The sequence below is a fragment of the Cyprinodon variegatus genome, unplaced genomic scaffold, assembly GCF_000732505.1.
Source record: "Cyprinodon variegatus isolate N-32 unplaced genomic scaffold, C_variegatus-1.0 Scaffold46, whole genome shotgun sequence".
Classification (NCBI taxonomy): domain Eukaryota; kingdom Metazoa; phylum Chordata; class Actinopteri; order Cyprinodontiformes; family Cyprinodontidae; genus Cyprinodon; species Cyprinodon variegatus.
This window is the reverse complement of record NW_015150499.1, coordinates 1226891-1248661: the sequence shown is the minus strand read 5'-3', so window position 1 is coordinate 1248661 and position 21771 is coordinate 1226891. Positions and strand designations below refer to the sequence as shown.

General features: G+C 35.0%; 3 protein-coding genes across 3 annotated transcripts in view; 1 reads left to right on the top strand and 2 right to left on the bottom strand.

Annotated features, from left to right (window-relative positions):
* The window catches only part of slc4a10 (solute carrier family 4, sodium bicarbonate transporter, member 10), a 42657-nt gene extending 35687 nt beyond the window's left edge, over positions 1 to 6970 (top strand). The window contains exons 19-25 of the mRNA XM_015370441.1: positions 1031 to 1192; positions 1292 to 1543; positions 1628 to 1696; positions 3233 to 3406; positions 5942 to 6061; positions 6176 to 6240; positions 6327 to 6970. Of these exons, the coding sequence (XP_015225927.1) occupies positions 1031 to 1192; positions 1292 to 1543; positions 1628 to 1696; positions 3233 to 3406; positions 5942 to 6061; positions 6176 to 6240; positions 6327 to 6402 (918 nt within the window). The 3' untranslated portion in view covers positions 6403 to 6970. The remainder of the gene's footprint in view (positions 1 to 1030; positions 1193 to 1291; positions 1544 to 1627; positions 1697 to 3232; positions 3407 to 5941; positions 6062 to 6175; positions 6241 to 6326) is intronic.
* Positions 6971 to 8395: 1425 nt separating this feature from the next.
* Positions 8396 to 10809, bottom strand: gcg (glucagon). The gene is made up of 4 exons (XM_015370411.1): positions 10472 to 10809; positions 10288 to 10394; positions 9065 to 9220; positions 8396 to 8946 (listed from the first exon to the last, which is right to left on the bottom strand). The coding sequence occupies exons 2-4, from the start codon at positions 10380 to 10382 to the stop codon at positions 8826 to 8828; spliced, it is 372 nt and encodes a 123-aa protein (XP_015225897.1). The 5' UTR covers positions 10383 to 10394; positions 10472 to 10809; the 3' UTR covers positions 8396 to 8825.
* A 1590-nt stretch (positions 10810 to 12399) lies between these two features.
* Positions 12400 to 21771, bottom strand: part of LOC107081994 (dipeptidyl peptidase 4-like) — a 17356-nt gene continuing 7984 nt past the window's right edge. The window contains exons 9-26 of the mRNA XM_015370398.1: positions 17968 to 18122; positions 17711 to 17808; positions 17440 to 17569; positions 17292 to 17330; positions 17111 to 17209; positions 16926 to 16996; positions 16789 to 16842; positions 15724 to 15848; positions 15519 to 15575; positions 15294 to 15392; positions 14801 to 14870; positions 14535 to 14729; positions 14380 to 14434; positions 13976 to 14075; positions 13538 to 13596; positions 13209 to 13281; positions 12967 to 13040; positions 12400 to 12783 (exon numbers count right to left, since the gene is read on the bottom strand). Of these exons, the coding sequence (XP_015225884.1) occupies positions 12682 to 12783; positions 12967 to 13040; positions 13209 to 13281; positions 13538 to 13596; positions 13976 to 14075; positions 14380 to 14434; positions 14535 to 14729; positions 14801 to 14870; positions 15294 to 15392; positions 15519 to 15575; positions 15724 to 15848; positions 16789 to 16842; positions 16926 to 16996; positions 17111 to 17209; positions 17292 to 17330; positions 17440 to 17569; positions 17711 to 17808; positions 17968 to 18122 (1655 nt within the window). The 3' untranslated portion in view covers positions 12400 to 12681. The remainder of the gene's footprint in view (positions 12784 to 12966; positions 13041 to 13208; positions 13282 to 13537; positions 13597 to 13975; positions 14076 to 14379; positions 14435 to 14534; positions 14730 to 14800; positions 14871 to 15293; positions 15393 to 15518; positions 15576 to 15723; positions 15849 to 16788; positions 16843 to 16925; positions 16997 to 17110; positions 17210 to 17291; positions 17331 to 17439; positions 17570 to 17710; positions 17809 to 17967; positions 18123 to 21771) is intronic.

The following is a 21771-nucleotide window of genomic DNA, read 5'->3' as shown; positions in this document are numbered from 1 at the left end:
TGTGGCATGTGTCTTTATTCAGCCCCAGTAATAAAGTAGCATGAATAAATACATTTTACTCTAATTAAAGGTAACGCACTTCAGAGAGTGATCTTTACAAAAGATATTTTCATTGGTTCCCAACTTTATTTAGCCATGGACTTTGGACTAGGTCTGAAACATTCTAATATGAATTCAAATCAGTTTATTTAAATAGCGCCAATTCACAACACATGTCATCTCAAGGCACTTTACAGAGACAATACAACCAGATCATACAGTCAGATTGGTTCAAAGTTTTATATCTAAGGAAGTCAAGCTTAGTGAATTGACTTCTTGACTCAAATTCAATTCCTCACACCAAGCATGCTTGTTGCGATATTGGAGAGGAAAAACTCCCTTTTTTCTCCCAGCAGAACCAGGCTCAGAAGGAATATTTTTGGTTGTATAATTAGGATGATTGTCTTGTTGAAAGGTGAATATTTATTGACATCTTAAGCCTGCTGCAGTTACAAACATAATTCCTTTTAGAATTGGCTTATATTTTCTTCAATTAATATACCTTTTAATTCTCAAATACCTCTTCGCTCTCTTTAAACAAACCAAAAACTATTGTTACTATGATGCTTGGGGAAGATGTGGTCAAGGTGAGGTGCAAAATTATTTTTTTCTACCTTAGGGCCTGTTTGCTGTACGGTGGTCCTTTGTCTTTATGATGGTGTTTATCCACTAGGTTTCTTTTATAAATCTCAGAAAAATCTACAGAAAATATCTGCTTGTGCATAGAATTTATAATATGCGGTTTTAATCTCTGTAGATATGAGGTGACTTGTGAAAGCTGTTGGTTGCAAATGTTTGTCTCACTTTTCAGATTTTTATATAAACAAAAAATCTTAACAGATAAATCTGCAATGTTTTTCCACTCCATATTAATACAATGCATACTTTCTGCTGTTCTGTTAAATACTTACATAATAAAACAGACCATTGTTGTTGTAATGGAACAAATTGTATCAAAAAGCTAAATAATTCACTATTAATGATTTAACAGCCAACCAGAGATGATCGAGGTTGGTTAATAAACCCCTTGGGACCCAACCCCTGGTGGACAGCTGTCATATCTGTTATACCAGCTCTACTTTGTACAATCCTTATCTTCATGGACCAGCAAATTACAGCAGTCATCATAAACAGGAAGGAGAACAAACTCAAGGTTTAGTCATCCTGCATCCCTCTCACCATTATATTCATGACATGCATGGTGAAATCTGAAAACTGCCTAATTTTTTTTTACTGATTTTCACTTCCACAGAAAGGTTGTGGGTACCACCTAGATTTGTTGATGGTTGGGATGATGCTGGGTGTGTGCTCCATAATGGGATTGCCATGGTTTGTAGCAGCTACTGTCCTCTCCATCACACATGTTAACAGCTTAAAACTGGAATCTCAGTGTTCGGCCCCTGGGGAGCAGCCGAAATTCCTCGGCATCAGGGAGCAACGTGTAACAGGCCTCATGATCTTCATGCTCATGGGCTGCTCGGTCTTCATGACGTCAGTGCTAAAGGTGGGACAGCATCAGTTTTGTTACGATTGTTGTTGGACACATTCATTTTTAAATCAAATTTAATTTCATTTTTGCTGGTTTTAGTTCATTCCTATGCCAGTGTTATATGGAGTTTTCCTTTACATGGGGGCATCTTCTCTCAGAGGCATCCAGGTAAAATTATTTTGGTTTCACACTGTTTAATTTAGGCTCATCAAATGCAAAATACAGTAATTCATGATGATTATACATTATATTCATATCAAAGGTCAGATAATTATGGCAAAAAAAAAACTTTTCTAAACTAAGATGTTTAATATAACACAGTGTATCTGTCAGGATCTGTGGAGTTTTGTGGGGGAACCAAAGGCAGAGATGTTTCGTGCAGTTTTAGTGGTGAGGTAGATGGTACAAAAACATGAATCCAGAAATAATGGGCAGGGAACTCAAGAAACCAATACTAGATGTTCAGAAGAAACAAACAAAAAGAAATTAAGATAATCCAGCACTGAGGAGCTGCAGAGGAGGAGTATAAGTAGGAGAGACAACAAAGGGTGGAGTGATCAGCTAATTGGGAGCAGGTGTGGACAGAAGCAGCTAAGGGGAAAGGAGAGGGGCATTAATGATTAAACATGGCTTAACTAAAACTGAAAAGAACTTAAAGGTAGCAAAACGGGAAATCAGACCAATGACTAGAAAAAAAGAATGACCAATGAAAAAAACTAGAAGAGAAGGGACTGGAAATAACTGAAGCCATGGAAAATATAACCTAAAGATAAGAGAAATAATAAATAAAACTACACAAAGGAATAACTAATACCCAAAATGCTTAAAAGAGATAACAAGGAAGAGTAAAACTAGAATTCAAACATGATATAAATCTTGACAACAACACAGAAAAGATGATCAAATACAGTTCATGTGTAGGATGATTTTGGAGCTAGACTATCGAAGTAGATAGAAGTAACCCAGTGTGACTCAGTCTTAAATGTAATATCTAAACAAGGATCCCATTAAACTAAACATGCATAGTCATTTAGAAAACACAAGATTTTGTGTTTTATCCTAAAGGGTAGAAAAATATTGAATTAAATAGCACTGTAAAGACACAAAGTCAGGGGAATAAAAGGAGAGATAAAGAAATAAATCAAGAGGAGTGTTTCATCACTTTTATTACAAAAATAAGAATTTGTTCCCATTGCTTAAATTTTTTTTTCCTAATGCCAGGAAATATATTGAAGCAATTTTAAATGATTGATTTCTTGTTTTTAACATTATGGAAAAAGTACACATATTTTTAAACCCATGAAATAATTGTCTTTTGTATCTAGGGTTCCTTCAATAAAGGAGATAAAAAAAAGTATATAAAAAAATAATACAAAAAACATATATTCTAATTCATCTATTTCAAGAACTGGCAGCTAACAAGTCTTTCAAATCGGTAATAAACTACACATCTTATATTATGTTAGTTTGAAAATAGAAGCGGACACAAACAGTAAAAAAACAGAATAAAAAAATGTTGGCAATATTAAATACATTTTAGGTAAGATATTACCAAGCAAGGCCTGTATGTACTTCTGGGAGATTTTCATAAAACCTTTTCTACATGATTAACATAAAAGTATATATTTTGATACTACTCATACTTCATACATATCTATGACCCAAATGTAACCTGAAATTTGGTGTTCAATTGATCTCCTGCAGTTTTTTGATCGTCTCACGTTGTTTGGGATGCCAGCCAAGCATCAGCCAGACTTCATCTACCTACGACATGTACCCCTAAGGAAGGTGCACCTTTTTACTATCATCCAGCTTAGCTGTTTGGTTCTTCTCTGGGTTATCAAGACCTCCAGGGCTGCCATTGTCTTTCCCATGATGGTGGGTATTAGATGTGATCTTGCTAACCTTCCACTCAAATTAATGTGATATGGGTGGGTTTAAAGCTTAGGCTACATTCAGTCCACATGTGATGGAAGCAGAAAAAGCAGCTGGTATACATGCAAACTGCAGTTGACGTGCATCAAAGTGCACCAAAAAGTCCTGCAGCGCATCTAGAGTAGCAGGAGCAGTGCCTCATCAGCTTCTGATTATCTAAAGCACTTGAAACCCTTCGCAAGCAGCAGCTGCTGGAGCTAGAACATTTTAACTTTTGCTGCTCAATGCGCTACATCATCCAATCAGAGAAGTTGATCTAGGAGCTGGCAGGCAGATAGACACAGCACTGCTGATGGAGATTGCTATTATCACTCACCTGAAATTGTTTATTAACGCCTGAATGAACATAAAATGTTGAGATCTGCCGGCAAAATATATTCGCTTTTATTATCCTTGTGCCTGTAGTTTGGATTACGTACCTGAAAACCGCTTACATCTCCTTCAAGCCACCAAGAACAGTAGTGGGAAACCCCCAAGAGGCGACCGGGCCAGAGGTAACTGTTGCTGGGGATTTTCAGTGACAGTGAACCACGGGTGTACGGGGGTTTCGTGCTGGTCCGACAGCGAAATAATATTTGAAGGCAGGATCGTTTCTTCATGAACTGACTGCACAGATGATGTTTTGAGGCAAATATAGCAAAGCCGTTCTCTGTTATTTAACACTGGAGCATCATAAACATCAGACGCATCTGGACACAATTTAAGCCGGGCGTACATTGTGCGATTTTCGGAGCAATTTTCCAGTCATGCGACAATCTTTCGATCTGGCCGACTTTCAGCCTGATCATGAGTCGTGTAGTGTACAGGGGCCACTCAAGACCACCTCCCAATCAGGAATCGTGAGGTCGGGAGAAAATCAAACATGTTTGATTTTCTCCCGAATGTCGTGGGCAAATCGCTCAGTGCGCGCATTCGCAAACAAGGATTCTTCTGTAAACACAGCAGCATGGCAGGGATGCAATGAGTGAAATGCAGTTCTGTCTGTAAAATTGACAGACCGTAGTAGCCACGTTTGTTCAGCCATGTCTTTTTTCCAAATACACCGTCGCTTTTTCTTTTTAGGGCTTTCAGCACAAAATTGCACAAATTGCCAAGGCAGCCCGTTTCACTCTAGTGGGCTTCATATTCCTCTTCTATTTGTTTGGCTTCTAGATAGACGAGTCAGAGCAGCTCCATCTCACTGAGGAGCTGAATCCGATGTGGTATTTAGTCGTACAGTGTGAGCAGGCAGGTCGCATGAGAGCGTTGGGCCGCTCACATAAATCGTGAGCTGTCAGCAGTAGCAACGACTGAAAAAATCGTCGGACCTTAATGTTTACAAGCATCAAAAATGAAACAACGGGTGCTTTTTTCTGCTTCAATCATGTGCGGTGAGCGTAGCCTTAGAGCTGTAAAGGGTGAAATGATTTTTTGAATTGTTATGCTTTGCTTTTTGATTAAACTCATTAGAAATGTTAACATTTCGTGCCATTACAATATCCTTCATTTAATTTAATCAACCTCAGTTGATTTTGTCCACAGTGTTTGCATTTCATTTTGAAAGTTAGTATTCAAGTTGTCATGTTTATTGTGAGCAAACTTTAGTATTTAACAAATTATACAAGGTTTTTCAAGGCATGAGGAAGTTTGGGTTCCAGGAATGCATTAACACTCAAGCTAATGCTACAGGTTTAAAGAGTTGAAATATCTTTCCTTTCAAAATTTGGATTGGTTGTAAAAACCTCCCTCTTACAGGTATAGTCCTGACTTTCCTGGTCTGATTTTACCTATACAGCATAAGTTGTTTTTTCCTTTTAACTTTAAGTTCTGAGAATTTGTTGTGTGTAAAATGAGACATTTGGTATTCAGATTAAAGGTACCATGTGCAACAAAGTACAGGGATCTGTTTCACGAAGCAGGTTTACTGAAAACTCTTAGATTTTCTAAATCTGAAATCAGTTTTCTGTTTCACAAAGAGAGTTTCCTCAACGTCTGTTACTGTAGTAACAGTAGAGCTAACCTGGTTGGGAACAGGTTTTATTCCGGAAACTCTGGGTGTCTCCGCTCTCCTTAGAGCCAATCACGCTTTTTTATTTCCTGATTTATTTTCTGATTTTGTCCTTGCAGTTCTGTTTGTTTAATATGTGTTACATATATACAGTATATATATATATATATATATATATATATATATATATATATATTTACAATACATGACCAAGTACTGAAATTATTTCAGATTATACTTAAACATTAATTCACCAGGACAAAAAAAAAAGGAATTACCTTAGGGTTGCTGGTTTTTTGACAAGACATGACACATATTGTGTGACTACATGTAGACTACAGTGACTTATCTGTAAGTGTGGCCAGCCTATAGAAAGGCATCCCAATTATCGTTAATTATTGTCAGTGTTTCTGTTGTTTTTATCAATTCCACTATACAGTGGTTCCTCTTTTTTTTGGAGGTATTTTTTGAATACCTTGTCAAATCTTTAGGTCTTGGCTCTGGTGTTCATCAGGAAGTTATTGGACTGTATCTTTACCAAGCGAGAGTTGAGCTGGCTGGATGATCTCATGCCGGAAAGCAAGAAGAAAAAGCTTGAGGATGCAGAAGAGGTGAAATTTCTTTTTTTGGAAAATTCTCTTCTTACAAACTCTTTCACCATTTACCATAACTACAAAACATGTGTGCCAATGTCCGTTTTAAAATTCCTGGCAATTTATCTTTAGGACGAAGAGCAAAGTATTCTTGCAGAAGATGAAGGAGCTGTTGAAGTGCCACTCGAGGGGTACAAGTGAGTTACACTATCATCGTAAAGAAAGTTAAAGATAATTAAATTATTTTTACGTTTTTTAACCATTTCTCATTAATTTTATACAGAGGAATTCCCATCATCAACATCACAGATGAAATGTCAAAAGGCTCATTTGGAAATACTTGGAATGCCAATGAATGAGGAAAATACAACAGAAATAAAACCAGCTATTCTGGCTTTCAAAGTTATTTGGTAAGGTTGTTTATTCTTGTAAACACAGATTGGTAAAGAGTTTGTAACATAAGAAATGAAAACTATCTGTAGAGATTTTTTTTTACAAGTGTAAAGTAAATCTAAAAAAACAGAGGAAATATATATCTGAAAGGAGACATACCAAAGCTTTTTTCACACAGCCAGAGCTTCGATCACTGAAACTAAAGAATTGACCCCAAACCCTGGAGAATGGTCACACACATTTAAACACAATACGCATCTGAATCTGCTGAGCTGATTTGTGTTTTAATGTTGGCTAGCACTTTGTGGCTAAATTGCTATTTTCATTTTTGCTTCAACTTTGTTATAACGCCACTAGCGACTCATTGTGGAATTTAGGAGGGAAGAATTTTATGAATGGAGTTATTTCATGTTTGGGGTTTTATCAAAGTACCACACTAGAATAAATCAAGTATCTTCGAGCAGCCCTTTCTTTCACAAATGCTTGTAGAATCAATGGGCCTAAACATTTGAATGTACAAATCTGTGGCCATGAACAGGGTAGGAACACTGTGTTTCAATGATACTGACTTAGATATTTATCTAGCATTTTCTGCTATCTATCTATCTATCTATCTATCTATCTATCTATCTATCTATCTATCTATCTATCTATCTATCTATCTATCTATCAGATTTTTTCTGTTCGGTGATGGAATGTATTTCCATTTTCAGTCTTTTAGGTTTAAACTTTCAAATTCAATTTATATATAAACAGTTTAGTTAAAAACCAATAAAACTGCAACTTTAAAAATACATATGGTTATTACATGTAATGTGCACAAATTTCTGTTTATGTGATAGATGTTTTGTAACAGTATTTTCACCCAAATTAATGCAACAGTACCTGCCACCACATATGGCTATTTCTGTATTTATGTTCTAGTGACAGTTATTCAATCTTTAGTGTTATATTAATATTAAATTACCTGAAACAATAAGCCATTTTACTTTGTCAAATGTTTTACCAAGGATAAAACTGACTTGTGTAGTACACTGTTTTGAAAGTATTAATGAAAATATTTTATTATCTGTATGTTGTCATTGTACTGACCTCTGTAAATGAAAGAAGTTTCACTTTTTGAATGTTTAATGGATATTATAAAATGATGAAATTCTCCTGTATATAGTTGAAAGAAATCCTAATAAAGAATATGTTAAGAAATTATGTTTGAAAATGAAATTAATCTGCAGCTTTTAACTTAAATGTTTCTATTACCAGTGTGAGCCTCAAATCAATCATCAAATCACCTCAAGCAGATTAGTCCCAATGCGTTCATGCATGCCTTTGTTGTAGATGACATGAGAAGAACGCCCAGTGTCATTGGAGATGCTTCGCCGTCACAGATTTAGCCATCGAGCAGAACAGGAGTGGGCAAAGGTTCTCTTTTGCAATCAACAGATGGGTTGATGTGCTGCAGATGACAGCTTGGAGAGGTGGAACCTCCCCTGAGCGTGTCACGCTGGTGACTGATGTGAATTACTGTTTCCTTTTCAGCGTTACAAGGAAATCAAAAGTGTTAACCCAGCCACCCATCTCTGCCAGTCTGATTGACATGACTTCCCTTTATTTAGCATAAATGTCCTTGGTGGGCATGATCATCATAGGGAGATCCTTTTTCCAGTAAGAAGCTGACAGGTGAAATATATCATCCCTGTACCTTGCAGAAATCTCTGAATTGTTCTCCCAGGGGATTAATATGTTTATTGATTTTTGTTCTGCCTCCTTAAACAAGAATGATCGAGGGAACACAACAGGAAACAAGTGTCGCTCACTGGAACTTCCAATCTCATAGCATTAACTAACATTCAAACATAAGATTATTTTTGCTGAAGATAAAGAAAAAGGTTCTTGGAACAGCATTTAAATTGCATTTTATTGGATTATTTTTTAAAGGATCTTAAAAAGTGGAACCTGTGTAAAAAAAACATCTCGGATCCTCTAGAGAGACATAGACCCTGCTAGTATATTAAAGAGGAAACTTAAAACTTGTACACATTTCTTTACTGAAAAACACATGAAAAGATATTTTAATGCTAGATGTTTAGTTTGGACCTACAACATAATTTAAATCCTAAATATTTATGTAAATAATAAAGTAATCAAATATATATATTTGGCTGATGTTCCAGTCCATAACATTTCAAACCCCATTTGTTTTTTTTTCTATGCTTCTGAAAGGATCTCCTTCATCCACGGAAGGCCGATAAGGCTTCTTGTGAAGAGGAATTTAATTGCGTTACCAGGAGATGGTGTACAGGTTGTGACATGTGTACTTCAACAGATTCAGTGAAAAAACAGCTTCAGATTTTTACGTATTGTTTTTTAGAATAACAACAGCTTGAGACGTTTAGTCTCTTCTGCCTCTGCCAGTCTTCAGCCAGGAGACAAACTCTTTGGCTGCCTGATCCTGCAGGTAAGAGCTCACGTCGCTGGTGTAGGTGCCGTCAGCATGGCGCCTGAATAAGCTCCTGTTATAAAAACAAGTTTTGCAGGGTTCAGTCAGTATTCACATTTTATTTTTTACACCTGAAGACATTGCATAAATTATATGCTAGAGACTTTATTCTAAGAGTTAAAAGCACTCACCCGTTCCTTTTTGAATTCTTCAGCCATTGGACAAAGTCTTGTGCTCTTCTTGTCTCCAGGTATTTGCTGTAGTCATTGGAAAAAGTTCCCTCTGAGTGCCTCTTCATGTTTGGAAATGGGATGGAATCAGTGAAAATTGAATTTTCACTCAACAAGCTAAACAACAAAAAATGGAGAAATCTGAGTTGAAACTTGCACTTTGATTTAAAATTTTGACTCACATTTGGATTTATTAAGATATCACTGAGCAAAGTTTGCTTCTTGTACAACATCAGAGAGGCATCTCTAAAAAAAATAATAAATAAATAATCAACTTGGAAATATTATTGATATACGTAGATAAATGCGAGAAAAAAAAATTGATATTCATTCTGCACATTTCTAAACATTACAAGGAAATTTGTCCTCTGCGTTTAAACCATCCCTATAGGGAGCGATAGACTGCCACAGCATCCAGGGAGTCATTTGGGGTTTAGGGTCTTGACTAAGGACCCCCGTGTTTCTGTGGGATTCAAATCAGGGAACTTGCAGCACTTTCAGAACACAGGCACCCTGCTGGAAAAATTAGGCCACCACACAGAAACCAGTGGAAAACTAGATAAGTAACAACTGCATTTTCTTTTCTAAATTAGACTAATAGTTTGAAATTACATCTTTGGTGTTAAGATAGAATCTTTAGCTTCTTCAAAAGGTTTAACTTCAGATTTAACTCTGACAGGGTCACTCCAAGTAATAATACATCCGTTCACAAGAAAGATGCAGGGGAGCACATTTGTCCTGGGATATAAATATTTGTTTAACTGCACTTTATATCATAACTACATTATTATTATTATTATTATTGTTGTTGTTATTATTATTATTATTATTATTATTATTATTATTATTATTATTATTATCTATACTAATTGGGTGTAAAAATGTAAAACTAAAATATGTAATTATTTTGTAATGCTCGTCTACATTTTTGCTGTTGAAATTCAAAAAAACCATGCACGTTCTTGAAGAAGATTCATAAGGTCTGGTCCTTTTATTGGCTTATATAATACCAATATCAATAATAAAAAGTGGGTGAATGAGAAAACTGGACAATATATATATATATATTTTATATATTCACTTCACTTTTCTTAAGCAACATAAAAAGAACTACTACATTATTAAGAATAAAAATAAAATTCCAAGATAAAGGAAAAAGAGAGATCATAGGAATAGGGTCTTACAGCGGTGTTCGGTCTGAGTCCTGGTCAGGCACCTGCCAGCTGCTTTGGATAATGATAAGGAGCAGAAGTCCAGCAAGAGACTGAGCACTTTTCATTGTTTGAGTTGCCTGAAAATAAGCATAAATTAATACAAATAGTACATTTACTTTACTTTGGTATTTAAGCTTTTAAAAAGATTTCTCACCTTAGCTCCTTTGTGCAGATTTCTTAACAGATAGCTCTTGCTTTGTGTTGAATGTTATAGTTCTTCTCTCGTGTTTCTGGAGCTTCTTCATGGTCCCCTCCTCATCTGCTCTTTCTTATATAGCAGACCTAGGGAGTATTCTCTCAGGTGACTCCCTCCGTCACAAAAACGTTTGCACATCCTGGCTATTCTCAAGCCATTAGTCAGCTTCTGGCTCAGTGCCCTGAACATATTTAACTTTGGTTAAAAAATGACAGCATGACAGCTGGATGGTCAAAGAGAAAGAAATCTGCTATTTCAAGTGTCTAAAAACAAAATATCACATAGGCGACTTTAACATGTATATGTTAAAGTAGCTATATAAGTAAACTATATAGTCCTTATTAAAGAATAAAGGCTAAACCTGAGAAAAATTATTAATACAGTCATTGATAAAACTGATGTAATCTAACACATAAGACCATTGATCAATTTATTAACCTCAAGTTAAAAACAATGGGAAAAAAAATCACTGCCTGATAAGCTTCCATAAAACACTGCTATTTTTTCTCTAGATATATAATTTTGAATACCTTAAGGCTTAAGCTAAACTCAGATATAATAAACAGATTTTTTTTATGTGTAACTTGAAATAGTTTTTATAGATGACAAATAACATGTTTAAAAGTGTTTTAAAGGTATTGTTTTGCCTTGGCGGTTCTAGACAGGTGCCAATGGCCCCATAGAACCCTTCCTTTTTTTTACTCCTACTGAAGACATTATGTTAAATTTATTACTGTATGATGATATGTAACGGCAAAGAAACCTTAACTGATTGGTCCCTTGCACCTATGCCTTTTTTAACCTTTTTATTTTTGTTTTAACAATGATTTTACTACATTTACTAATCTTTAATTAATCAAAACTGATCATTCACATTTAAATTGTCAAAAATGTGTGCTATTTCTGAATGAACAGTATATTGAAAAGATATTCCAAAGAATATCCTTATCTTATCTCTTTACTCTTTATTCCAAAGACTTTAAATAGTCTTGTAAAACTCAAAATGTCATTTTATTTCGACTTCCTTTATTGGCCATAGAGAAAAGCCTTTTATCTCAAAAGTTTTGATTGGCTCCCATTTTTGTTCTTAGACTTTCAGCAATGCAATCGATATGTATTTTTTTTTAACAAATTAAATTCTTTTATTTTTACATATTACTATCATATGAATGAGTACGACCCATTATATTGTGTAACAACAACTTTGATCATGGGGTTGCATTGCTGACCATAGCCACCATCAAATTGTCATCTAATGAATTCACATTTACCAGAAAATCTGAGAGACATCATGTGGTCATTTAGCACTGAACTTTCACTTGAAGCAGATATTTACTTGGACAATTTTTTTTCTACAGTAAGGGATTTTTATTTTAAGCATAAGGAAATTATCCAGAAATAAAATGTATCAATTGGAGCAATATAAAATGAATTTAACTTAATGACATGGACATTCCACTTCTTTCGCTTCACAGCTGGAATTGGCGCTTTTGTTCAGTTCTGTTTTGTTCTCACTTCATATATCAAATAATAAACAGTTGTCCTGTTTTTTGTTTAATTCTTTTTTTCTAGGTCCCCATCAAATAATTTTGGTCCCATCTTGGTCCCCTTGGTGAATTTGTTCTAAAACCGTCACAGAGAACCTGGTTTTGTTTTACTTCCCTACAGACTCACAATTCTTCATCCTTTAATTGTTTTACAGCATTGGCAGTATTATCGATGGTTATATGATTTTATTAACTCTCATCAACCTAACAATTTTTTTATATTGTTGCTTCTTAAAACAAAGCATGAAAATGTAGTCCTTAAAATGATAACTATTCTAAATGTGTCCTCTGTCCTTCAAGCAAAGACAAGCTTATGTGAAAAGTAACGACCCTGTTCATATTTAAATACAATGTTTATTATATCCTCATCATAGCAATACACAAGTGTAAAGACACCACCCCACAAAAATCAGTGCAGTGTGATTAATCAGCCGTACGTTATCACATTCACATATAAAAACAAGTTTAAATGCATGCAATGGCTTTTCCTAAAAGTCGAAGATCCTTTGTGAGTTTGAACTTTCTGAGTAATGAAACATGGAAAATTGACCTGACTGCTCAACATTTCATTGAAAATAACTGCATAAAAACAATTTATAAAGAAGGTGTGGGTTTTCACATCTACTCAGGCTTCACAAGGCATGTCTGCAGAAACTGGCTCATGAGGGTATATGTATGATGAAAGGCTGGTCCCCTGAGAGAGTGATCCTTGTCAGTGTACCACTGAAATCAAAAATAAAACAAGATAAAAGTAAAGACATTGTGATATTGAATACTACATGATCAAACATATGTTGCTTTTTCTACATACTGTAGTAATTAATGTTTTTTTTTTTCCATTTGAGACTCTTTAAAATAAGCACATCCAAGACCAGCATTAGTCTACTTCACCCAGCCAATATTTACCATTGCCTTAAAATTTACTTGCTCATCCACCAGGGCTTTGGAGATCTGCGCAGCCTGCTGGAAATGGACATTGTCTAAAGGAAGAACAGCAAATCGGTACGTGACTGAATGCCTGGGTTGAGATCTTTTTCAGGCAAATACAAATCATTTGTGCATGACTTTATTCTGTTACCAGGTGATGGGAAAAATGGTTAGCTCATGTTCAAAAACAGGAATTAGTAAAGAGAAACCGCTGAGTGTACCGTCTGCTGTGCCGTGAACAAGAAGATAGTCAACATTTTTGAAGTTCTTTGCTCTTGATGTGACTGTGGAGTTCTGTTAAACAGGAAGGACAAAATGCAGAGTTAATGAAGCACCTTATATCTTAAATCAGAACACTGCATCCTTAAGGGTAACTATTTTGTAGAACAATGCAAACTACCAATATTCAAATTATAAAACAATATAAATCATTATTTTTCAAATAGATAAGTAATAAAAAAAAAACCTGCTAGCTAAAAAGTTCCATATTAAATGGTAAAGTGAGCTACAAGCTGGAAAAGACTGATAGGGTTGATAGTATGTTATTTACCTGGTAAGAGTCTGAATTCTCTGATGGCTTTCCCATGTAGCGCTCAGTGTAAACTGCATCTGCAAAAACAAAACACTTTATTAACCCATATTAAGATGCTCAGTCAGAACCATGAATACTATTTCCAGGAAGCCTATATTTTTTACAAGTAAAAATATAAAACAATTCCTCATATATGTTGGCTTTTAATGACAGTTAAAAAGATACAACATAGCAAATCCCACTCTTGTTGTAGATATTTATACAGCAGGAGGGCTTTAAAAGAGACTAGAGAGAGCAGAGGGGATTGAAATGGGGATACGATAAGGATAAGAAAGGGAGGAAGGAATAACTTTAAAAATGAGACAGAAATTTTGTTTTTTGGGGGTATATCAATGCTTTGGCAATGGAAACACACAATAGTGCTAAAGTACTAGCAATAAAGCTCTGATCACATACCATAATATTCCCACTTGGCTACTGGGGCCACTGCAATCCCACACTTGAAGAGTCCAGTGCCCGCACCCAAAGCCATTGAAGCGACATAACCACCATATGACTGAAGACAAGATGTATACACCATTGTAAACTCTCAGTCATCTGGGTCATGACAACTAGGAAAAAGACTTAAAACGGAGGGACTTTATTCTGTTTTTTTTTTTTTGTAAGACATTTGGATCCAGCTGCCTTTATTAGTTCTGTTGGCTCAAAACGTCTTACAGACAAAAAAAATAAATAAATAAAATACTGAGTGAAAATCCAGTTGCCTCCAATTTAAGTCCGCTTTAGAGATGTTTACTTAAAAATAAAGCAAATATGATCAATAAGATGGAGAAAATGAATCATAAAAAAAGGCAACCTACCCAGCCCCATATTGCAATTCTATCTTTGTCGATAAAACCCATGTCAATGAATTGTCTGTAAGATAGAAATCATGACTTAAAATACCAAACGGAGGCAAGAAAGTAGTTAAAAAAGCATGAATCAAAAAAGTGAATCAGAAGTGCTTTTGCTTCACCTCACAGCTGATATCTGATCTTCCACTTCAAATGTACCAAGGCGCCGGTAGATTGCATGCAGTATTTTGTCGCCCTGATAACCGCTCCCCCTTCCGTCAATGCTGGCAACGATGATTCCATGCGAACTGGAGAGGTATGTGCCCCAGTTTAGCTTGTTTTCATAGCTCACGCTCTGACTGCAAGGGCCAGCATACCTGTAAGGGAGAGACAGTCACTAATGCATTCAAAGGTGGTAAGGTTTAAGGTATGAGCAGTTTTTACGTACACATTGATGAGAAGTGGATATTTTTTGGACTTCTGGAAATTTGGTGGCAACAGCATTTCATACCACAGATCTGTTGATAGAAAAATAATTATTTGTAAAACAGGAAGAACCATAGTCTAAGTATTAATATAGGCTTTTACTGAAGCCTCATACCAGCATAATATATATTTAATATGTATCTAAGTTGTTTGTTTGTTTTTTGCTTGAGGTAACAACTTGCAAGTTTTTTTTTTTTTTGTAATTTGAAATTATGTCATTAGAAAAAAAGTCTATACTATTCTATATTTCTTTAAATGAAAGCTTCAGATCTTTTCTGAGCTCACAAACTTTTCAGTTACTGTATTCTTTAAACTGTGATAGTTATTAAATGGAAAAGGTTGTTTTTATCACAAAGGAAAAACTCTATCATCTTGTTTTAAGTGATGCCTGAAAGAATCATGCAGTTTTAAATAAAAGTTCACGTTTATAAGTTTTGATATGCATTTTTTTTCACCTAATCCTGCAATCTTTATGGTGCCATAATTCCATGTTGGCATTTGAAATTCAGACAGAAGGTTGTCCAGATCCTGATTGTCTTCCAAAATTGATATCTCTGCAAAAAAATTAAAAATAAAAAATTACACATACATTTTAAATGGAACACAGAAAATTAACATCAGATTAAAATAGTTATAGATTTTCATGCATTTCTGTGCACTTGAAGTCTTATAAAAATTACCTTTTCCTTCAGTTGGGCCCCTATTGTCCATAAGAGTATAAAGGGGCAATCCAGGTCCTAGTCCAAACAAAACAAGACATTGATCCACAAAGACACAAGACAACAATATAAGTCATCTGTGTGATGTTAAAACCTTGATCATTGCTCACAAATATTTCTTGCATGGTTGAGTTATTGTTTGCGAAAATATATAAAGCTAACTGACCATAGCAGTCCATTCGGTAGAAGGAGGCGTCAACGCTTAAGTAAGCTGAGTTGTACTGACACCTTTCTCCATGCAAGCCACAGGTGAGGCACTGGGGGGTTGATGAGGTGCTTCCAAGCATAATCCTGATGCAAAAAAAAAAAAAAAAAAAAAAAAAAAAAAAAACAGGATTTCTTATTTAAGTTATTTAAATAGTATTTTATAAGAAGCTAGTTAGCATCCTCGATAGTATTTTTCTTTTTAAATGTATATATTGAGCCCTCCATGCTTTATCTTACCCCTTGAAGAGATGTGCTAAACGAATGACTAAAGTAAGTTAATTGTTACATGTTCTCCTATATATTTAGTTATACATTTAACTAATAAATAGGGCATTTCTGTATTCAGTGTTATACTTAATTAATGTGTAATGTATGCAATAATAAAAGGAAAACTGAATAACTCAAAAGACCATATATTGGTGCATTTAAGTATCTAACTGAACATTTATATTAATTATTTTACAATATATTTTACATTTTTTTCCCTTTTGGCATGCCATAGAGCTCAGGGGTCACGTCACAATGATTTATAAAATCACCTTATGACCACATGCTAAGAATCTTGCAACCCCGCTTTTGGAACAGCTAGCGTAAATAACATAATGTAAAGATTATGCAGCTTTCCAGAGTAAATGGGAGTTTTTTTTCATAATAAAGACTGGATTAATAAGAAAAAAGTGGGCAGAGTGAATATGACTTGGTAGCAATTGCAATGTAAAGATTGGAATAAAATAACTGTTTGCTATTACTAAATACATATAGCAAGAGTAATTACGGTAATGAACATTTTGAATGCTAATAGCACATTCAGGCAATTTCACCGAGTCTTACTACAGTAGATGTTTTTATCTGACACAGATCATATCGTTCAAGATAGTTAAAAGCATACAATAGAAAAAAAGCAGCGAGAAAAAATCTCATCGTAGTATTAAATCATGAATCATCACACGATTTTCTTACATTACACCCCCGAATCACTTTACCTATGTTCATCAGTAAAAACATAATCAACAGAACTACTTACTTGTACAGATTTCTCTTGATAGGGCTCTCTTGGTGCTGATTACTTACAAAATATCTATAGAAAAAAATTCAACATAAGTATTTTTTGAAATTGCTTAAGTATGTTAGTGCAATAAATGTGCAGTTTGTTTCACTTACATGGCATCCTTGGTTAACTTTGATATATAAATAACTTCCCATTTTCCAGATGTAATGGGTGTAGCTTTACCCTTAAAAAAAGAAAACAATTTAATTTAAAAAATTTAATTGTTTTGTTAACATTTTAAAAAATGTTAAAACTTTATTTAAAAAGGGATTTTTTGCTTAATATATATGTAACTTACATTTTTTACGTAATGAATATGTTTGTAGCCCTGATTGTCACTCATTATTTTGTAGAAACTGAGCTTATCCTCAGCAAAGAAAAGAGGCAGTGGCATATACTGAGGGAAATAATTATTTAATAATTACACATTGAATATTTATTATAAAGAAAATAAAAAAAAGAAAATTTTCTAAACTCACATGACCAATCCAGCCTGTTGTGCTTTTTTGCTCAAATGTCTGTAAAATACATGTTTTTATTAAACATTAGTTTTAATTTTAGCATCATCTCACTGGAAACAAGTGAAAGTTTCCAGATGCTTCAGGTGATCAAAATCGTGACAGCCACCTCTTTTTCTGTCCAGCTGCTTCCATCGAAGTCATAGACGGCAACAACCACATGATTCTGCCTTCTTGTGAGCCACTGCACAGCGACACGTTCATCTGTTGCCCAGGTCACTGAGCACAAAATGTGATCACTGCATAAAAGTCAAGAGAAAGTGACAAGGTCTTTAGCAGGGGCAGGTTGTACATTGTAAAACATGGTATATACCTCTGACTTAAAATGAGGTTTGGGTGATAATATGAAAGTATTAGTATATATATATATATATACAGACCCACTAGCAATGGAAGCAGGAGGAGCGAGATGTGATTGGCGGCTGGGATATGCTGTGTCAACAATATACAGTTTCACCTTGGTAAGATTTGATCCAGCCTACAAGGAAGATAATTTATGAAACTGAATGCAAAAAATAATGAATAAACTTCCCATAATAAAATATGTTATTAACCACTTACACTTCGAATTTTAAATGACTGTGTACGTATAATTTTTGTTTTATATAATGTTAAAAAAAAAATCGTATAATCTAACCTTTGGGTATGGGATGGCCACAGTTTGGGGATATTGCTCAGATCCGTACCAAGAAAACTCAATTTTTTGAACTTCTGTATCATTAAACTGTGCATAAGCCAAGAATTTTCCCGTTGAGGACCACCATATTGCCCCGTTTGAAGCAAAGACCTCCTCTGAAAATCAAAAGAAAATAGATTTTTTTCACAGCAATTCACAAGAAAAGAAAAACAAAATGCAGGGTTAATTAATTTTTTTTTTAATTAAAATTCACAGTCTGATTAGACTTGATTATACCTTCTCCAAAGGATGACATAAGAAATTGTAAAAATTATCCTGTAGAAAAATCTTATCTAGACCGTGTTCTAGGGCTGCTCGATTATAGCAAAAATGATAATCATGATTATTCTGACTGAAATTTATATCTCGATTTTAACAAGATTTCGATTCTGCCTGAGTCCCAAAGAACTACAAATCAAAACATCAGCAGCCAAACTGGAGATCATCCTGAAAAAATTTGCACTAAAATGTACTTTGAATATATACATGAGCTCATGAATAAGACCAGGGATGAATCTCACTAGGCCTGAAACTGGTGGTGGAACGCAGGCAGAATGAAGAATAGTTCATTCTATAACTGTAGGTTAAGGAGAAGATATGCTTCCGCTAAGACGGTGAGACCCAGTTATTTGCATTAAGCTGTTCCTGGAGCTTCATCCTGTGAGCTTGATAAGGCGCAGGTTCAACTTCCATGATGAGCAAGCATGAAGTGACAATAGAGAGAAAAACACTCCCTTAAGGGAAGAAATCTCTGGCAAATCTCAACATGGCAGTCTTCTGCCAAGATTGACAGGGTAAGTTTCTTGAATGCAGTATGAGTCCGGAGGAAACCCCTGAATAAGTACAGCAGCATAGGGAAGACAGAGGGAGTTTGTCGAAGATGAGGGAAAAGGGGATGGAAGGTTGAATCAGGGTCATCTGATAACTGTGCAAACGACTGGTTGGGAAGCAGGATGAGTTGTGGATTTATAAGTCTTTAAAGCTGAACTCTGAATGTTGATTGCACTTTAAGGAGGTGCTTTCCAATGTCACTGGCTTGAAGACGGATGAGCCTCTAATCGAATGTGGATAGGTGATTCAATTTTTTCTGTTGAACTTTTGGCTATGCTTCATTTGAATATGATACACGTAGCAGCCTGTTGATCCAGAAGTTGACTTCTCTGAAGGAGGCTGTGATGCTGAACTGAATGTAGCCAGTTAAGGAGTTCTATATTCATAAAACGTCATCTTGAACTCTGTATCATTTCCTCTCTGCAACACTACATGATGTCATCCAACAGCTGCGCTTACGACTCATGGCATTAACCAGCTGAATTGGCAGCGCAATGCGGTGCTTTCCACTGTTGCTTCAGATTTTTTGTGTTGACACAGTTGACCATGACTTATTTAAGACAAAGTAAACAGAACACTTCCTCAGAGATTGCCAGATCATTTGACTTAAAATCAAAGATGCAATATGCACCCACAGCAAAGAGCCTCTAGAGCCATCTGACCAACATGTAAACAGTTTGGAGGAGAGTGCCGCTGCTATTGCTGCTACTGGTACAAGAGCAGCTTGGTCACGTTGTTTTTTACATCTTTGTCCGACAATCAGAGTTTAACTTACAGATAGTAATATTGAATAAAAAAAACATCAATTTGATTTTAACAAGTCTAAAGCAGAGAACTGCAATGTGAGGGCTGCTCGATATGCAACAGAAAACAGCAGAGTGAACTGTATGGAAACAAAATGATCAATCATTTCATTGTTTTGATAGTTTAAAATCCATATTGTAATCAACATTAAAATTAGTGTTGCACCGATACCGGTATCGGTCTGGGGCGTGGTCCTGCTCTAGCATTTTGGTGTTGGTTTGTGCGGGTACCTAGAGCTCGAGTACCGTTTTGCTTTTTTATTTTTCTTTTTTTACCCGTTCCAGGTAGGCAATAAAAAGTTCTACTGGATTCATTTTGTATTAGTCTTTTTCCTGCTTCACAAAGGTAGGCAGCAGCTTGACAAAGCCATGATTATTTTACATCCAAGTAGTATACAGTTCTTCATATATACACACACACATCAATTTCAAACAGATTGTATCGGTATTAGTCAATACTGCACAGCCAGGTATCTGCATCAGGGCCAAAGAATGGCATCGGTGCAACACTAATTAAAATACGATTAATAGTCCAGCCCTGACATGGTCCTGAATACCATAAATTTTTACAACTTTTATACAACCCCATCGCTCTCTTAAAACAACAGTATGTAACTTTTAGCCATTAGGGTTGGTAGACTGGTAACTTAGAGGTTTAGCATCAGTGAAAACAACTGCCAACACTGCATTGCACTTAAATTAGCCTCCCTAATTGGTATTAGCCTCCCTCCATTGGTAAACTGAACCAGGACCTTAGGTATGGCGGCACCGTCGAGACATTCCATTTCTGATCTATTAAGAGAGGCTGCCAACAGATTGGATGAGTTAGAATCCAAGCATGCGCACTCCTGCTCAGTAACCGTTTCCGGTCTGTTACGGACCAAGTGGAAATAGAGCAAGTAAAAATACACAAAGTAGAAATATACAAAGTGGAAAAAGAGAAGGAAATAAAAGGGCAGGCGTAAATCCTTTGGGTAAAAAAAAACAAACAGAAAAGTCAGAGGTAGAAATAAATAATTGTTTCAGAAATAGAAGGTTAAAATAAAGTAGAAAGAAATATTTATGGTGGTGTAAAAACATGCTTTAAAAATGTTGTGGTGTAAATCATTATGAGACAAAAATAAAAACATATTTTAAAAATGTTGGTGTGAATGAATTTGAAAAATTCAAAAAAGGTTTGAGTGGAAATACGGAACAAAAAACCCCACTTGCAATAAATACACAAAGACAAAATAAAGACTTCAACAAAAATGTATAACAGAAAAGAAGTGGGTTAAAAATAAGTCAGCATCGAAACGAAGAAGAAAAGTAAAAATAAAAGTGAAAGTTAAAATATACATTTTTTGATGAATAGTTGGTCAATTGTTGAAGGAATATTCTGTTTTTATTGTTTTGTCACATTTAATGGCACACAAATTTATATCATTAGCTACTTTTCCAAACAATTTTATATTATTGAGTCCTTCATTTATTTCCGTACATAGGCTATTTTTAATTATGGAGGGTCGGTCCTCCATAGAAAGTGCTAAAATACAAAAAGGAGCAAAAGCAATTATTGGTTGTAGTCAAAAGTTTAGCTTCTTCTGTCCTTATCTTTTTAAATCTTATCTTTTTAATTAATTATTTTTTTTATTTTTTTTTAACCACTGTAGCTCCGCACAAGAATGTCAATGTGTCTGAAATGTGATCTGTCACTTGGCTAATAATAATCTTGAATCTACTTGAGAAAATATTTACATATGTGCTAAAACAAAAAAAAACTTGTAGTCTTTAAAGATGTTTTTATTTATCTTGCAATTATGTTACCACATTTTTGTCTTGACTAATTTCTTGGTTACATCTTTTTTTTAGCAAAAAAAAAATTGCGGTGATATTCAACTGATAATGACTGATTCATGAGAGAGAACATGTTTATTTACCTTTTACCTACTACGTAGTCAGTAGAAGCTAATATAGCAGTATTCAAAGCTCATAACTTGACCAAACAATTGGTTATTAAAGATAATACATTTATTTTTGTATAAATTAGCTAAGATTGTCACTATGTCCTGATTTTAACTTACAAGACATAATCTAGAAGAAAAAAAATCCAGCTCTCCTTCCAGTGGTCTTACTGCTTTTAGCAGAAATA